Genomic DNA, 15,070 nt, shown 5'->3' with positions numbered 1-15,070 from the left:
AATAAATCAATATTCTTAAATGAATAACTCGATAGATAGATAGATAGATAGATAGATAGATAGATAGATAGATAGATAGATAGATAGATAGATAGATAGATAGATAGATAGATAGATAGATAGATAGATAGATAGATTTGTTTTTAGGCTGGTTTGCGGCTGATGGTCAGTTTGTCTGTTGATATCGACTTCTATAATTTGATGTTTTCAATGCCTCTTTCAGAAAAGGATTCACATTGTATAGCCACAATGTGTGCGTGTTAGTGTGTGTGTTTGTGTCCAGTTTCCCCTACAGCTGCAGCTTCAGCGGATTACCCATCATCCACACGGCAACATTACACAAGTCGTTCTTTGAACAAAAGTCATGGCTGCTATTAATGAGATGGTAATCCCGGGCACCGCTACCTCCCAGATCTGCTTCCACTGACAGGGGAAGAATGTCCAAACGGCCTGCTCACAACACCCAGCACAACACTGAGGCCATTGTCACCAGCGCTGGTCTGAGCCCTGGACCCAGCTCAAGGAGTTATCCCCTTCCATCCCGATCCTGTCCCCACACCCCCGTCTCAACCCCTTCACACCCCATGAATAAAAATTAAAGCCCTAAATGGGTGGAGGGAGGAAAAGAAAAAGAGAGAGGGACCGAAGAGAGAGAAAGAGGAAAAACAAAATGTTTTGCTGGAGATTAGGTGGGATATCTGGGATTTTGACGTCTGAGGTTCCCACACGAAGATCTGACATCTACACATCCTACCACTGCTTGGTTTTTTTGGTCTCACCATAGGGACCACACAAACTGTGAGGGGCCCAACAACCCTTAGGCCACTTTACCACCATAGAGAGAGGAAGACAAATCAAGCTAAATTGAGGCTGATGAAACTCTCTTAACACTCCAAGTATTACCAGATGTTTACAGAAAAAAAAAAGAAAAAAAAAATTATATATATATTAGAGGTGTGACGAGATCTCGTGCCACGAGACTAAAATGTGGCTAGATTTCCCGTCGAGTGAAAAGCTGTCTCGCGATATCGCCAAATTCGTTGCGCAACAGAGCCTTAAAGTCTGATAAATGTCTTATCTTGTTAAGAGAAATATTAAGAGTGTTTTTCCATTTTTGTAGCAACACTTGTTGAATTTGTTTCTTGTCCAAGCTTTAACAAAGATGTAGCAAAACATATTCCATAAATTCTGCTAATTTCAAACACCACTTCATCACTTTGCTCCTGCTCTTCCCATTATCTGTCTGATAGAAGCTTTAACTTGAGGTGGCTGATTTTGTATAGTAACAAATATATCACATTTTGCTATCTACTCACATTTACCTTTATTTTGTATTGTTGCTATTAAATGTACACTATAAGGTTCAATAATGTGATTAAACTCAGAAGAAAGCTAGAGCGGGATGTGAGCGATGTTAATCTGGTCAGGTCTGAATGTTGACAGCTAAAGCTCTGTTTGACTAACATGTCAAAGTTTCACCCAAACAGAGGAAATGCCACACAGGAACTACTGACACTGGGATCAGGCCGCTTTAGCATGAATGATTTAGCATTTCTCATGGGACAGAGGGAAAGCGAAAGGGAAAGAGCGACAGTTTGTAGCTGTCATTGGTGGGGCATGGTCGGCCTTTCTCACTGTTCTCTGCGAGTATAGAAGTTCTAAAGTTTTCTTTCTCTCTATTCAGGAGGTCCCTTGGACCATGGGCTTTTTCCCCACTGTTAGTATTACAAAATCCCCATTCAGTATAACCCTTGTCACCTGTCAACTAAGCCAGGCTGGTTTTCTAGGTCTTTATCCCCTACACAAACTGAGAGAGAAAATAAAATGAGCAGCTAAGCTTAAACCCTGCCCCCATTTGATGCGTGCACACACCCTACACACACGCGCACACACACACTAAAACTGCATGTCTCAGAGCTGCTACTCTAGCAGATTAAAATTCATTACCCTGTTCTATTTAAGAAACGTTTACATTGCGTTGGTTATTGTTGGTCATTCATTAGGTGGTTAGGGGAGTTCACATGGGTCCCCCAGGGTGGTCAGAATCTAATCCACATATCCAACCATTTTAAAAGCATCTTCACATAAACACAAAATGTGAGGGCTCATTGCAAAAAAGGGGCTCATTGCATTACATTGAAACACATACCATATATAGGTTATTCTAATATTCCTCTGTTTATTTGTTGCCCAACAATGCATGTGTTGCATTTATTTCATCACTGGTTCACTTTCAGCTGCATAAATATTTTGGTAACACTTTATTTCGATAGTCTACTTTAGACATTCTACAAACTATAAATAACTTTGCAACTACATGTCAACTACCAGTCATTAGAGTTTTAGTAAACGGTCTGCTTAATATCTGCTAACACTTTATTTTGATGTTCCTTCAACTAGGGCTGGGTATCGTAACAACATTTTCGATACCGATACCTTGACTTTGATACCGGTTCCTGAACAATACTTTTTTCGATACCAATTTTATCAATATAACATTACCTAAAAAACAAACTTTTATTTTTTCAGTTTGTTGACTTTTTTACCCTCATATTTTGAGTCTGTAAAAAAGCACCAATGCTAAAGTTTTCTATGTTTCATAATCATTTAACAACATGTATTCTTAACTTCAATGAGCTCATTGTTGCAAAACTTAATGCATTTTTTAACAATGAAACTGAATGAAAATTAATTGAAATGCATTAGTCACCTCTGATAACAGATCACTCTAAATTGTAATTTAGACACATGCATTTTCTGTAAAGCTGCTTTGAAACGATATGTATTGTGAAAAATGCTATACAAATAAATGTGAATTGAATTAAATATACTGGGGTGCGGGATATATGCCTTACGCTCAGCACACAAGAAGCTTGCCGCAAAGCACTGGCAAAAGTAGCCTAATGATTATGGATGTGTTGGGAAACGATAGCAAGGAGATATTTTAATTGTTTATTAATGAACAAGTGTTTACTAAGTGTGTAGGCTGCAAAGATGATTATTGCGAATTTGCAATGTTGACTCGTCACTCCTGCAGTAGTGAACGCGCACGCCCGCGCCTATATGGATTAGGTAATGAAACTATTTATTTCTAATTGTTTCGTTCAAAAGTAGACATATTTTGAACATATATAGGACTATTTCTCATGTCTGTGAGGCAAGTATCCTATACGCTGAGTTTCGGTTCATATGTGACGCGCTCCAGTTCTTGTAGTCGAAGACGGATAAACTTTCTACTCTCAAGTGTATTCTGTGCGTTTTTAAGTGCCTTATCAGATTTACCGTGTTGCTGGTCTTGGCAGCAATTATCTTGGCGAAAATATTGCATTGAGTCGGGTACATAGGTACACTTTTGACCATTTCCACATATTTTCTATCTATCTGGGTTGGGACACGCGCGCGCACACACACGCGCGCGCACACACACGCGCGCGCACACACACGCGCGCGCACACACACACACACACACACACACACACACACACACACACACACACACACACACACACACACACACACACACACACACACACACACACACACTAGTGTTTTTCCGCCACAGCCAATCATGCTGCATGCTTATTGTTTCACTGACGTTGACGAGATTAACCACTTAGGTACCGAAATTTGGTAGCGAAAAACAAGACATGTTTCGATACTCGGTAGTATCGAGGCAATTCGGTCGGTACCTAAAAAGTACCGAACTCGGTACCTAGCCCTACCTTCAACAGACATTCTACTGACTGAGTAACTTTGCAACTATGTCATACTTATTCTACTAACCCAAACCTAACGGTAATACTGAGTTAGTTGACATGCAGTTGCAAATTAATGAGAGTCAGTTGACATGTAGTTGCAAAGTTACTTGTTATTGGAATATCTTGTTGACAATCGAAATAAAGCTTAACCAATGTTTGAGTTCAAAGCATTCTGAGTTTGAATCAAAGTTTAGATTATCTTACAATATCTTTCAAGTTTAATTGGTTTGACAATTGTTTGTAAACTATAAAACACACAAAATTATTTATGCCATCAGAACTTTAATGGCATATAATTTAAAATTAGTTTAAGATGAACTGAAATGCATATCTGACTCACATGCTAAATTCTAGGATGATTGTTATTGCAGATAAGCTTTAATCAGTTACCCAATGGTTGTTTTATAGACCTGTATATTTTTTAGGCTAGAATAGGCATCCGGACAAGCACAATGACAAAAATACAAAAGCAAAGGAGAGAGCCACTGAAGCATGACGTCACAAGAGACCTAATCTCTTGATTACAAGCTGAATACAAATCATGCAAACTGTTGTAGGCACGCAAAAAACAACAACAAAAATAACTACTACACAATATCAAATACTTTTCATTTAAATTATGGCTTGTAATATCTTATATTTAAAATTTCATTACATTTTTAAACTTAATGAAAACTGCTAAAAAAACATAGAAATACAGAGCATATTTGCAAAGTGATTTGCAAAGGAAAGCTTGTGTCACTTGTTGCTGAGATCAAAAAAGACTATAAGCTGCGGACATGACTTGTAATTTCATTGTAATCAAATAATTTTATCATATTTTTCTTAGATTTTCAGCATTTGGCTAAAGTCTTTAAAATACAATCAATTGAAACGGTTTCACATATTTAAAATTAAAATAAGTAGAACCTTCTATTTGGAGAATATTTTAACAAATGTTAATAAATTTAAAATTCTAAATGAATAAATGAACAAATTGCATCCATTGTCCATGCAATTTGAATTACATATTTTGTCAAAAAAAAAAATTATTAATTACTTTTTTTAAGGTCTGTGGAGTGAAATGTTTCTAAATCTCTTAAGGATCCTTGAAACCAATGCTGATCAAAAAAAAAAAATCTTTTTTTTTTAGCTTAAAAACTTACTAATTCCCTCTTATTACATTTGTAATATGTATGCAGTCCGGCAACATGATGCCAATATTAAATAAATACAAAAATATCCAAAACTAGTGTGCAATTAACATTGATATAGCAAATGTTAAGCTGACCGGTTTAAAGGCTCTATACCTGGTGTCAAAGGCTGCCATGAAGATCGGGTACTCCACATTTCCGTGGCGATCAAGAGGGAGCCTGTCCAACAGCTGCTCAAACTGAGGGTCGGAAATCTCCAGGCCAAACCTGTGGAGAAGGTCAGGGGAAGGTCAGCACCAGATCACTGATGTCACCACAGTCAGAGAGTCCACTCATCAGGACCGGCAAGTCCAGCAGGTCTTAAGCATACGCCACTCATTGACCCTCTCGCACACTGCAGAGTCAAGAGGTCATAAGGTCAACTGCCCTCTTCACCCAGGCATCGCACAGAGCTGGACACACACTGGCCAGTCAATCAAGGGATTAGACTTCACATACACGTATGCACACCCTCAAATATTCACCCGAACAAACTACAACCTTCACTCGCTCCAGAAAACACAGATAAAGACAAATGAACTTATCAAAGATTATGAATAAAAATGTGAGATTGTCCTTCAGATCTGACAGACATGGTCCACACTGACAACAATACTACATACTCAAATAAAGAGGATTATGGTGAGGTAAATGCGTTTTAAAGGCCAGAGAGAAAAGACAGGGGTGTTTCAAACTTCAATGATATTAGTAAATTAGGTTCTCAGTCAGTTTAGACTCTAATAAGGCAGGGTCTTTTTTGAGGGGGTACAAGGCTCGGTAATGGCTTACTTAGGCCCCATCCACACTACTACGTTTTTGTTTAGAAACGCAGACCTTTTGCTACCTTTGCACCTGACCTCCCGTCCATACTAAAACGGCAAAAACGAAGATCTAAAACGGAGAAGGTCAGAAACGCTGCCCACCCCGTTTTGCGTTTTAGTTTAGACGGGTCAAAACGGAGGACTTTAGAAACGACGACGCAGAGGCTCACGCTCGGCTCTCTGATTGGATGTCATACAATGGAAGAAAACGCACAACAACAGCCTGGACTACCAGTTACGTTAGTGCAAGTAAATTCTGCATTTCACAATGCTATAACTGTACATGCGCCGGAGGCAAGCTATTATTCCAGCGATCTGTGACAGTTCCCGTGTGCAGCGGCGGTATCGACCGTACATGGAGCGTCGGTTTTGAGTTAAGCCGGGAAGAACCAGCGCATGGTGGGATAATTTTATCAATGAAGTTGTAGTTCCTGAAGAATGGTGCGAAAACTTTTGAATGTCCAGATCGGCACTTATCAACCTCAGCGAAATCTGAGGAATAGTCAATCCGTTTCCTGTTTACACCAGCACGCGCATGCTCAGTGTAGGTGAATGGTGACGTGATCCGCGTTTTCAGTCGTTTTAAAGTGGACGGAGATCATTTTTAATACACAGCTAAAACACTGGTGTGGACGGAGATTGTATTCGTTTTAATTCTCCGTTTCTAAACTAAAACGCAGTAGTGTGGATGGGGCCTTAGTCCCGTAGGCAAGATAACACGTGACCGAACTTTTTAACAACTATTTTTCATATACACATGCCAGTCTAGTACAGTGGTTTCCAACCAGGAGGGCGGAGCCCACTAGGGGGCCTCACCACACACTTCAAAGGGGCCACAAGATGGCTTAAATTAAAGACAAACTTTAAAACAGCAAAAAAAATAAAAAAAAATTAAACATAAGTGGACATTGTTTTTCTTATTTTAATTTAAATGTAATTTTTATTTATTGACCAGGACTCTTCAGTATTGGAAAACCTTGTTATATGTTGGAATTTTAATGTAATTTCTACCTGGAAAAGTCATGAAAATTCAAATAAACATTGTATAATGAGTATACATTTTTACATTTTTTCTATTTATGTCATTCTCCAAAATATTTTATTGGGTAGACATTGCTGAGAAATTTCAATTTGTGAGTACAAAACAATAAATAAACTGTAATCACAAACAACTAGAAAAAAACAAACACGCTAAAGAACATTGTTACTGAAAGTTGTGGAATTTTATACTTTATAATTATTATATTTTTATTTGAAAATGAGCAGCTTTTTCATAACAACAGAAGTACCAGAAATATATCAGGAGGCCTTGGAGTCAAAAAGGTTGAGAACCACAGTCTGCCCTACAAAGGCAAAAGACCGTAACTCGCTAGAGTGTGGAACTGAGAAAAATAACTTTAAAGATTTTTAGTTGTCCTGTCAAATTAATTATAGTTAGGACACTGGAAATCTGGCAATTAGATGCTTTAGTAATGACATACATAATCTATATGAAAAAAATCTTGAGCTCAAACTTGACTTTTGACCACTATTTTAAAGTTACTGTACTCTGCCTTTGTATTGTCAGCAAAAAGTGAGAAGTCATGCCAAGGCAAAAGGAAGTAACTTCCACATTATCAATATTTGGTTGCTGATCATTTACAAAATCAAAACCATTTACCAAATCATTGTACACCTGTTTAAAATAAATGGCATTTATTTTGTATGATTTACAATTACTTATAGCCATCTACTTATTACTATCCTGTGCTTTGGTTGGATTCTGATGGCATAATTAATACATTAGACATGACAAAATACCTCCATCGCGGGTAAAGAGTATCTTCAGTTGGTACCGAGTGGCATAAGACTTGCTAAGCGCGCATTCAAAATGATCACAATAAAACAGATCCTCGTGCACATTCGACCTGGGGACTGGTTTATAGCGGTGGATCTGAAAGACGCATATACTTAAACATTCAGATAGCCTCATCACAGGCGCTGAGATTCTTGATATGTTCACGACAAGTACGAAGTTGAGCTTGTCTTTGAGAGCTCTCAAAGCTCTCCCTTTGAGAGCTTTCTGGACTACCTAGACGACTAATGCATTTACAGAACAACCTTCTGTGTTCTGTGTCTTTTCAGTATGTGGTGGTTTGAACTGTCTGTCCTATTATTGTGCTTTTGCACTTCGCTCGTCCCGCGGATTTATTCTGGACGCTGTGACTGTAGGTATAATCCACTTGTAGCAGCTGTTCTGATGTTGTATGCACCAGTACACTTGTTGCTTCATTATTTACACTCCCTGTGATATATTAGCCCTGCGTCCCGTTCGACTGTGTTCAGGGCACTCTGCCAGCAAGATGCATGAGTGTTTCAACCAGGTCAGGTACACGAACTGCCTGAGGCGGGGCTTTAGTTCTTTGTTGTATTCATCTGCTACGGCATGTGTAAAAATTTCCTGTCAACTCTGCATATATCCTTCGCGATCGTTATCGCACATTTGTCGATGGAGCGGGTTCAGACCATGCTAAATTTTCTGACCGCGTTTGTGCAGGACAAAGCTCTGGAGACATCAGAAGTTACAGGGACTGATGGCAGCTGTACAAAGTACACAAGCTACACCATAATTTCAATTTTAATGGAGAGTAAAACAAAGGCAGAACCTCGTACAATCTGATAGGTAGCATTATTTGACAGAACACCGGCAAAGTAACTTCATATTGACGCGTGGCTAAACAAAGGCAGAGTACCGTAACTCAATTTGAGCGTTCCAAAACAAAGCTAAAGAGCGGTGACTGGTGTTACGGTGTTCTGCCTTGGTTTCTCGAGGGCTTTTGGAAGTTAGTGTTAAAACATCCCATTATTTTCTCAAAAAAACAACGGAATCAACTCAAGATACTTATCCACATGATAAAGGAGGTCTTGAATGTGCCAAAAATATCAACAGCTAATTTTCGACCAAAAATGAAGTTACGGTCTTTTGCCTTTGCGAGGCAAAAGAACTTTGTTCTAATCCAATGATAAATGCCTTTTGTGTCATTTTGATGCGTTTGTGTCACCAAATGAGAATGCTGATGATGACGACAGTATTTTTAAAGTAAATATGCTGAAAGTGAGACTCGATCAGTCCATGTGAATGTGTGATTTCTGCCAAAACATTTTAGACAAACATTTTCTGCCTACAATAATCATAATCATGCAGCTTAATTATCAATTAGATTTGTTTTAGAAGTTGCATTCAAACTCCGCTAATCTGAGGTGTTACATGAGAGACATTTAAGAGAAAATGATTTTACGAATGTATGAATGTATATGTTATATGTTTTTATGTCCGCAACCTTGTTAAATGTGCTGCTGCCTGTCTTGGCGAGGACGCTCTTGGAAAAGAGATTTTTAATCTCAATGAGTTCTTCTTCTGGTTAAATAAAGGTAAAATAAATAAAAATAAATGAAAGATGAAAAATGTACCTGCTCTCCATTGCCGCTCTAAATTCTTCTTTACTTATGGTCCCCTTATTAAGCTTGTCAATGTTCCTATACAAATACATACAAACAGAGAAACACACATAGATTTTGAAAAATAAAACATTACATTCTCTTTTCAACAAGATAATAGAGCATTTGCTAAACGCATTAGCTGTAGGTAAGTAAGAGAATGGTCTTTTCAAACTCAATGGAGATGCTTCTAGTTAGAGGATTTAAAGTTGAGGGAGTTCTAAAGGAGGCTCATTTGAGCAGAAGTGTTTCTATGATGAGGTTCTTGTTAACAATGGAAAGGTATAATTAAAGAGACCAAAAAAAGTGTGTCAACCTTTGACCCAAATGGTAACAAACCATCTCGTGTTAAAAGAGAGAGAAAAGGCACCGGTTTTCAATTTAGAGGGTGTTAATGGGGTCTTGTCCACAAGGAGAAAAGAGGAGAAAGAGTAGAAGGAAGAAAGAGAGAGAGAGGGATTGTACTCACTGAAAGGTCTGGAGGAGAGAGAGGTATTCTGACTGAAACAGGCGAGTTAATTTGGCCTCTATGGCACTTAAGGAGGAAGCACAACTGAGGTTCTCATCAGAATGAAACCTACAGTGAAAAAAAATCAAAACAGTTTTTCTTTAGATTATAAAAAAGCATTAGGTTCAAATATCCACTACAAATGACCCTGGAAGTATTTGATTAAAATAATTTAAAAACTACTTGCAATTGCAAATATAACAACGTTATTCAGAGAAAAGATATACTTTGTTTACAGACTGCATTAGATCTACTATTGTGTTATCTATTGCAATAAAATTCATAGATTGTAAAATGTGGCTTAAGTGCTTAAATACTTTTTGGGGCCACTGTATATTGTCACCATGGTGAAAGGTTCTATACATTGTAACTGTTTGCCTGGCCCATTTTATTCATCCGCCGATCCTTTAAGCTGTGGACCACCCTAATCAAACCAAACACTGTCAGTCTAGGCCTAATGTTCAGCTGCTGTTTACTGAACCCTGTGTGCTGGGTGACCCAGGGCAGGGAGGAACTATGGGCCGTAAGCTTGTTAGAAATGGAAAGAGTTTGACTACAAGGCTTAAAGATCACTTTCTCTGGATGCTTCTGTGTAATTTGGGCTCTGTGTAAGCAGAGAAAAGACTCACAGTTTCTGTTTCCACTCTGCTCTGTTACTGGTGACAAAACGGAATTATCTAAACTTATAGGAATCAATGTTGTATGTGGTCATGTTCAGATAAAATCCCACCATATGCACAATTTAAAAGTTTGGTGTTGATAAGATTTTATTGAAGTCCAATAAAGTAATTTGACCAAAAATATAGTAAAAACAGTAATATTGTAAAATTCTGATACAATTTAAAAATATATAATTTTAATATATTAAAATGTATTTTTTTTCTGTGATGGGAAAGCACATTTTTAAAGCCTCATTACTCCAGTCTTCAGTGTCACATGATCCTTTAGAAATCTTTTTAATATGCTTATTTGGAGCTCAAGTAACATTTATTATTACTATCAATGTTGAAAACAGTTGAACTTCTTAATATATCTGCTTATTAAGCTGTGTAATATTTTTGTGGAAACCGTGATAAATGTTTTCCAGGATTATTTAATAAAAAAAGAAGTTCAGAAGAACAGCATTTATTAGAAATATAAATATTTTGTAACACTATAAAATGTAAATTTGATTAATTTAATGCATCATTGCTGAGTAAAAAAAAAAAATATTATATATATATATATAACTTACTGACATCAAACTTGTAAACGTGTACTGTGTACAAAGATTTCATGTACTGTGTACAAAGATTTCATGTAATGTTTTTTCAGTATTGACTTTGTTTACACAAAAAATTCATAAAAATATCCTGATATTAGACCGATTTAAACAGATTTTGGTTCATATTCAGGTGACTGTATCATGTAAATCTATATGTGATTGTCATATCCTAATTAATTCTGGCTACTAGCATATGTCTGTATTAATCCACTTGACAATGGAATATTTATATTTATTTATATCTATGCATCTCTATGAGCAATGTACATTGAATGAAGCTAAAAGGATTTTAATTGACCCGTCTCATGTACTCTATTCCTGTTATGAACTCTTATGGTGTTGATACACAGGGCAACTTTTTGGGCAATGTCGCTGGGCAATGTTGCCGTCAATGGGCAACCAGATGAGACACAGGGCCCATGAATGATCTAAATTATACAGATAGAAATGTTTTGGCCATTTTCAATGGGAAGGTGCCCAAGCAACAATCGCTCCCCAAGATTGCCCAGCAACGTTGCTCAAAAAGTTGCCCTGTGTATCATCACATTTACCGTCTGGAAGAAGGTATAGAACTCTGTTATAAACGGAAGAGGTTTATAAACTCTTTTGTGCCAGAATCAATTAGACTGTTGAACATTGATTAGTGACGTCGGTTCCACATTATTTCGATAGCCCACTTTAGACATTATACTAACTATAAGTAACTTTGCAACTACATGTCAACTAACTCTCATTAGAGTATTAGTAGACAGTTAGGTTATGGTTAGGTGTTAGGGTTCGGGTTAGTAGAATAAGTTGACTTGCAGTTACCATCAAATTAAAGTGTTAGCAGATATTAAGCATAGAGTCTACTAATACTAATAAGTTTGTTAGAGTTTGTTGACATGTACAGTAGTTGCATTTTAGTTATAAGTAGTTACTTATAGTTAGTAAAATGTCTAAAGTGGACTCGAAATAAAATGCTACGGTGACGTCTACCTATTTTTTAATGTATCAGGTTCTGTCAAAATGCTGGCTATTGAGTCCACTACAAATTTCCCTATCAGGGACAATAAAGTATATTTTATTTCATTTCATTGCATCTATGCAATTTAATCATTGTCAGTGTGAATGCAGCTTAAGACATGCACATCATTTCTTGCAAATATTGGAGTTGTCCTCTTATTTTTATTATGCACATTTTACAGAAAAGGGTAACAGAATATACTCTAAAAATGACAAAAAATAAATCCTCATTCATTTTCTTAAGAATAAAACACAAGGGTGTGAATATTTATGAAAATAAAGGTACTGAGACTCCTATAAATGTAGGCCAGGATGTTTCTTTTTATGCTTTTAAAATCTTAGTATGCAAAAATGTGTTGCCTCTTCGACACAAAAAAGAGCAGAATTGCAGATGTTGTAAAAGAAATCAAAGCTCCATATGAATAAATATTATTATGATATTGCTATGTTGTAAATCTGACCGGTGTTTTGGGTTGGAGATGATCTTGTGAGTGATGCCATCTGAACTTCTGTCCTGGAAGGAGCGCAGGAAGTTCAAGTAGTGCACACAGCCCTTTTTAAGCTTCAGACCACACCGAGACAGAAACAGGCCCAGGTGCTTTGTCTTCAGATGCAGGCCAAACTTCCCTAAAACCTGCAGAAAGTCTGCACCCCTCACCTGCAAACAGAACACAGACAACATTTACATCAATCGATATGATAAACCAGTCTGTTTATGAACCCAATGCTGTTTGTTACCTTTCCGCTGTTCTCAGGGTCCAGTTGATCAAACTCTGTTTTCATCTTCTGAGCTCCTTCTCTGAATCTGTCCTTCAGCCATGTCTCAATGGCGATAGATGTGTGACGCTCCTCTTCTGCCTTAGAGAGTGCCCTAGCAGGAGCTGCAGTGAAGAGGAAGGGATGACAGGAAATTATTAACATTTTAATTGTGTAATGACAGGTCAGGATTGACTTAATCTTCTGATTAGTTCAAATTAGGCCAACCAAAAATGATTAGAACCATAATGAAACAGGACCACAGCACCCTCTATAGGTCGACTGTTGCTCAAGTACACATCTAAACCAAATCGAAACGGCTAGTTTATCCAAAATCTGTCAAAGAGATCTTCTGAGAAAATCAATACTATTGATCTATAATAATTTCAATTAAAAATTTTAGTACAATAATAATTCAACTTCGGTTTACTTTCACTAATGACTGTGATTGGACTAAATTTTTGATACATTTGATTACTGATTATTTTGTAAATTAACAGATAAGGACATTTTATAAAGCAGAAAAATTCAGCTAATGAAACATTACTTGAAACTGTACAAATTCTGTATTATTAGCTAACAGGCAACTTTACCTTTTGTGTCCTCAGCTTTAGCGTTAATGGAAGTGTGGTAGTTTTTCTCATTATTTGGTTCAATCCTGCTCATTCCTAATTTCTTCAGAAAAATTGTCTGTTTGACTGCTCCAAGTCCATCCACATCTAGCCTGTTTTAAAAAAAAGTGTTTTTTATTGATTTTTTTTTTTAAATAGAAAATTCTATTCTAAAAAAACCTCTGTAGTTATTTAATGGTATATATGAATGCATAAATAAATAAACACACAAATTAATAAATTCAAACCTTTTCCATAATTTTTCAAAATCTGGATCTTTCAGGTGAAGTTTGAGCTTGTTGAGAATATTTCTGAACTCTGGGGCAGAAAGCCAGTTTTCAGTAAGATTGTCTGACTTGCAAAAAACCTCTACAGACTCCAGAAACCTACAGTGGGAGAAATGAGTTCACAATCAGGACAATAGCAACTCAGAAGCTCATTTTTTATGTTTATGCACAATTGTTCGATAGTTTGGGATTGATATGATTTTTTAAATCGTATGTTTTTGAAAGAAGTATTTTATGCTCACCATGTCTGCATTTATTTGACCAAAAATACAGTAAAATCACAACTGTTTTCACATTATACTATATTAATATTGCAAGAGATTTAATACATTTTAAAATTCAATTTATTTCTGTGATAGCAAAGCTTAATTTTTAGAAATCATTCTAATATGCTTATTTTGTGCTCAGGAAACCATGATACATTTTTTTTGCAGGATTCTTTGTTGAATAGAAAGTTCAAAAGAACTGCATTCATTTGACATAAATCTTTAGTATAAATACATTTAATGTCACTGATATATATATGAGTATTATTTTCTTTAAAAAAACACCTACAATTTTTTACCTAAATTATTTTAATGCTGTATGCTGACAGAGGTATCAGTAAACATTCAAATTATTGACATATTGAAAATCTCTTATTTATTTACTTTTTATTTAATTTTTTTTGCAGAGATTGTTTACAAATTGTTTTTTTTTGTTTCTCCTCTCTTTGTCCCTCTCACTCACACACACACACACACACACACACACACACACACACACACACACACACACACACACACACACACACACACACACACACACACACACACACACTGTCAATCATACATATGAAGAGAAATAGAGCAAGAGATTAAACGCTTCTCTTTATTATGTCCCTTCATCTCTTCCACTGATCCTTTCTTTCTATTTCCAACCTTTTCGGACCCATAAATCTCACTTTTTATGTGTGGCACATTTCTCTTCTTTTCCTGTTGCTCTTTCATCTTTATCCCTCTCTTGTCTGTTTTCTTTCCCTCATCCTATCTTTACCATCTTTCACTTGTAGTCTCATAATCAATGTGTCTGTAAGAAAGAGAGGGAAAATGTGTGAGATTAGTCACAGAGATTTCTTCTTTTTTTTTTTGCTCACGGCTGGAGTGTGTCTTGGTCTGACCAGGTCTTACGCAATCAGTACCACACACACACACACACACACACACACACACACACACACACACACACACACACACACACACACACACACACACACACACACACTAACCAAACTCTCGCACTCTTGCACACTCCCTCATTGTATTCCATTGCTGCTTTAAACAGATACAATAGTACAGAGAGGGAGAAATGGAGGTGGCAGAGCAGTAAGCTGCTTTGCTGATCATCTTTTTGCGTTCTCTGAGCTGCTTTC

At 36.8% G+C, this 15,070-nt stretch overlaps 1 protein-coding gene across 4 annotated transcripts in view; it reads right to left on the bottom strand.

Annotated features, from left to right (window-relative positions):
* The window catches only part of LOC143714061 (EF-hand calcium-binding domain-containing protein 6), a 50,742-nt gene that overhangs the window by 26,879 nt on the left and 8,793 nt on the right, over window positions 1-15,070 (bottom strand). For all 4 annotated transcript variants that reach the window (XR_013195398.1, XR_013195397.1, XM_077204997.1 and 1 more), the window contains exons 6-12: window positions 13,621-13,758; window positions 13,355-13,485; window positions 12,744-12,886; window positions 12,467-12,663; window positions 9,698-9,805; window positions 9,202-9,267; window positions 5,048-5,158 (exon numbers count right to left, since the gene is read on the bottom strand). Coding sequence is in view for 2 of the 4 variants with exons in the window: in XM_077204997.1 (XP_077061112.1) it covers window positions 5,048-5,158; window positions 9,202-9,267; window positions 9,698-9,805; window positions 12,467-12,663; window positions 12,744-12,886; window positions 13,355-13,485; window positions 13,621-13,758 (894 nt within the window). In the remaining 2 variants the exon portion in view is untranslated. The remainder of the gene's footprint in view (window positions 1-5,047; window positions 5,159-9,201; window positions 9,268-9,697; window positions 9,806-12,466; window positions 12,664-12,743; window positions 12,887-13,354; window positions 13,486-13,620; window positions 13,759-15,070) is intronic.

Source organism: Siphateles boraxobius, unplaced genomic scaffold (genome assembly GCF_051911475.1).
Source record: "Siphateles boraxobius isolate OS27281-9 unplaced genomic scaffold, OSU_SipBor_1 53, whole genome shotgun sequence".
In the NCBI taxonomy this organism is placed as follows: Eukaryota; Metazoa; Chordata; class Actinopteri; order Cypriniformes; family Leuciscidae; genus Siphateles; species Siphateles boraxobius.
This window is presented reverse-complemented; position numbering and strand designations above follow the sequence as displayed.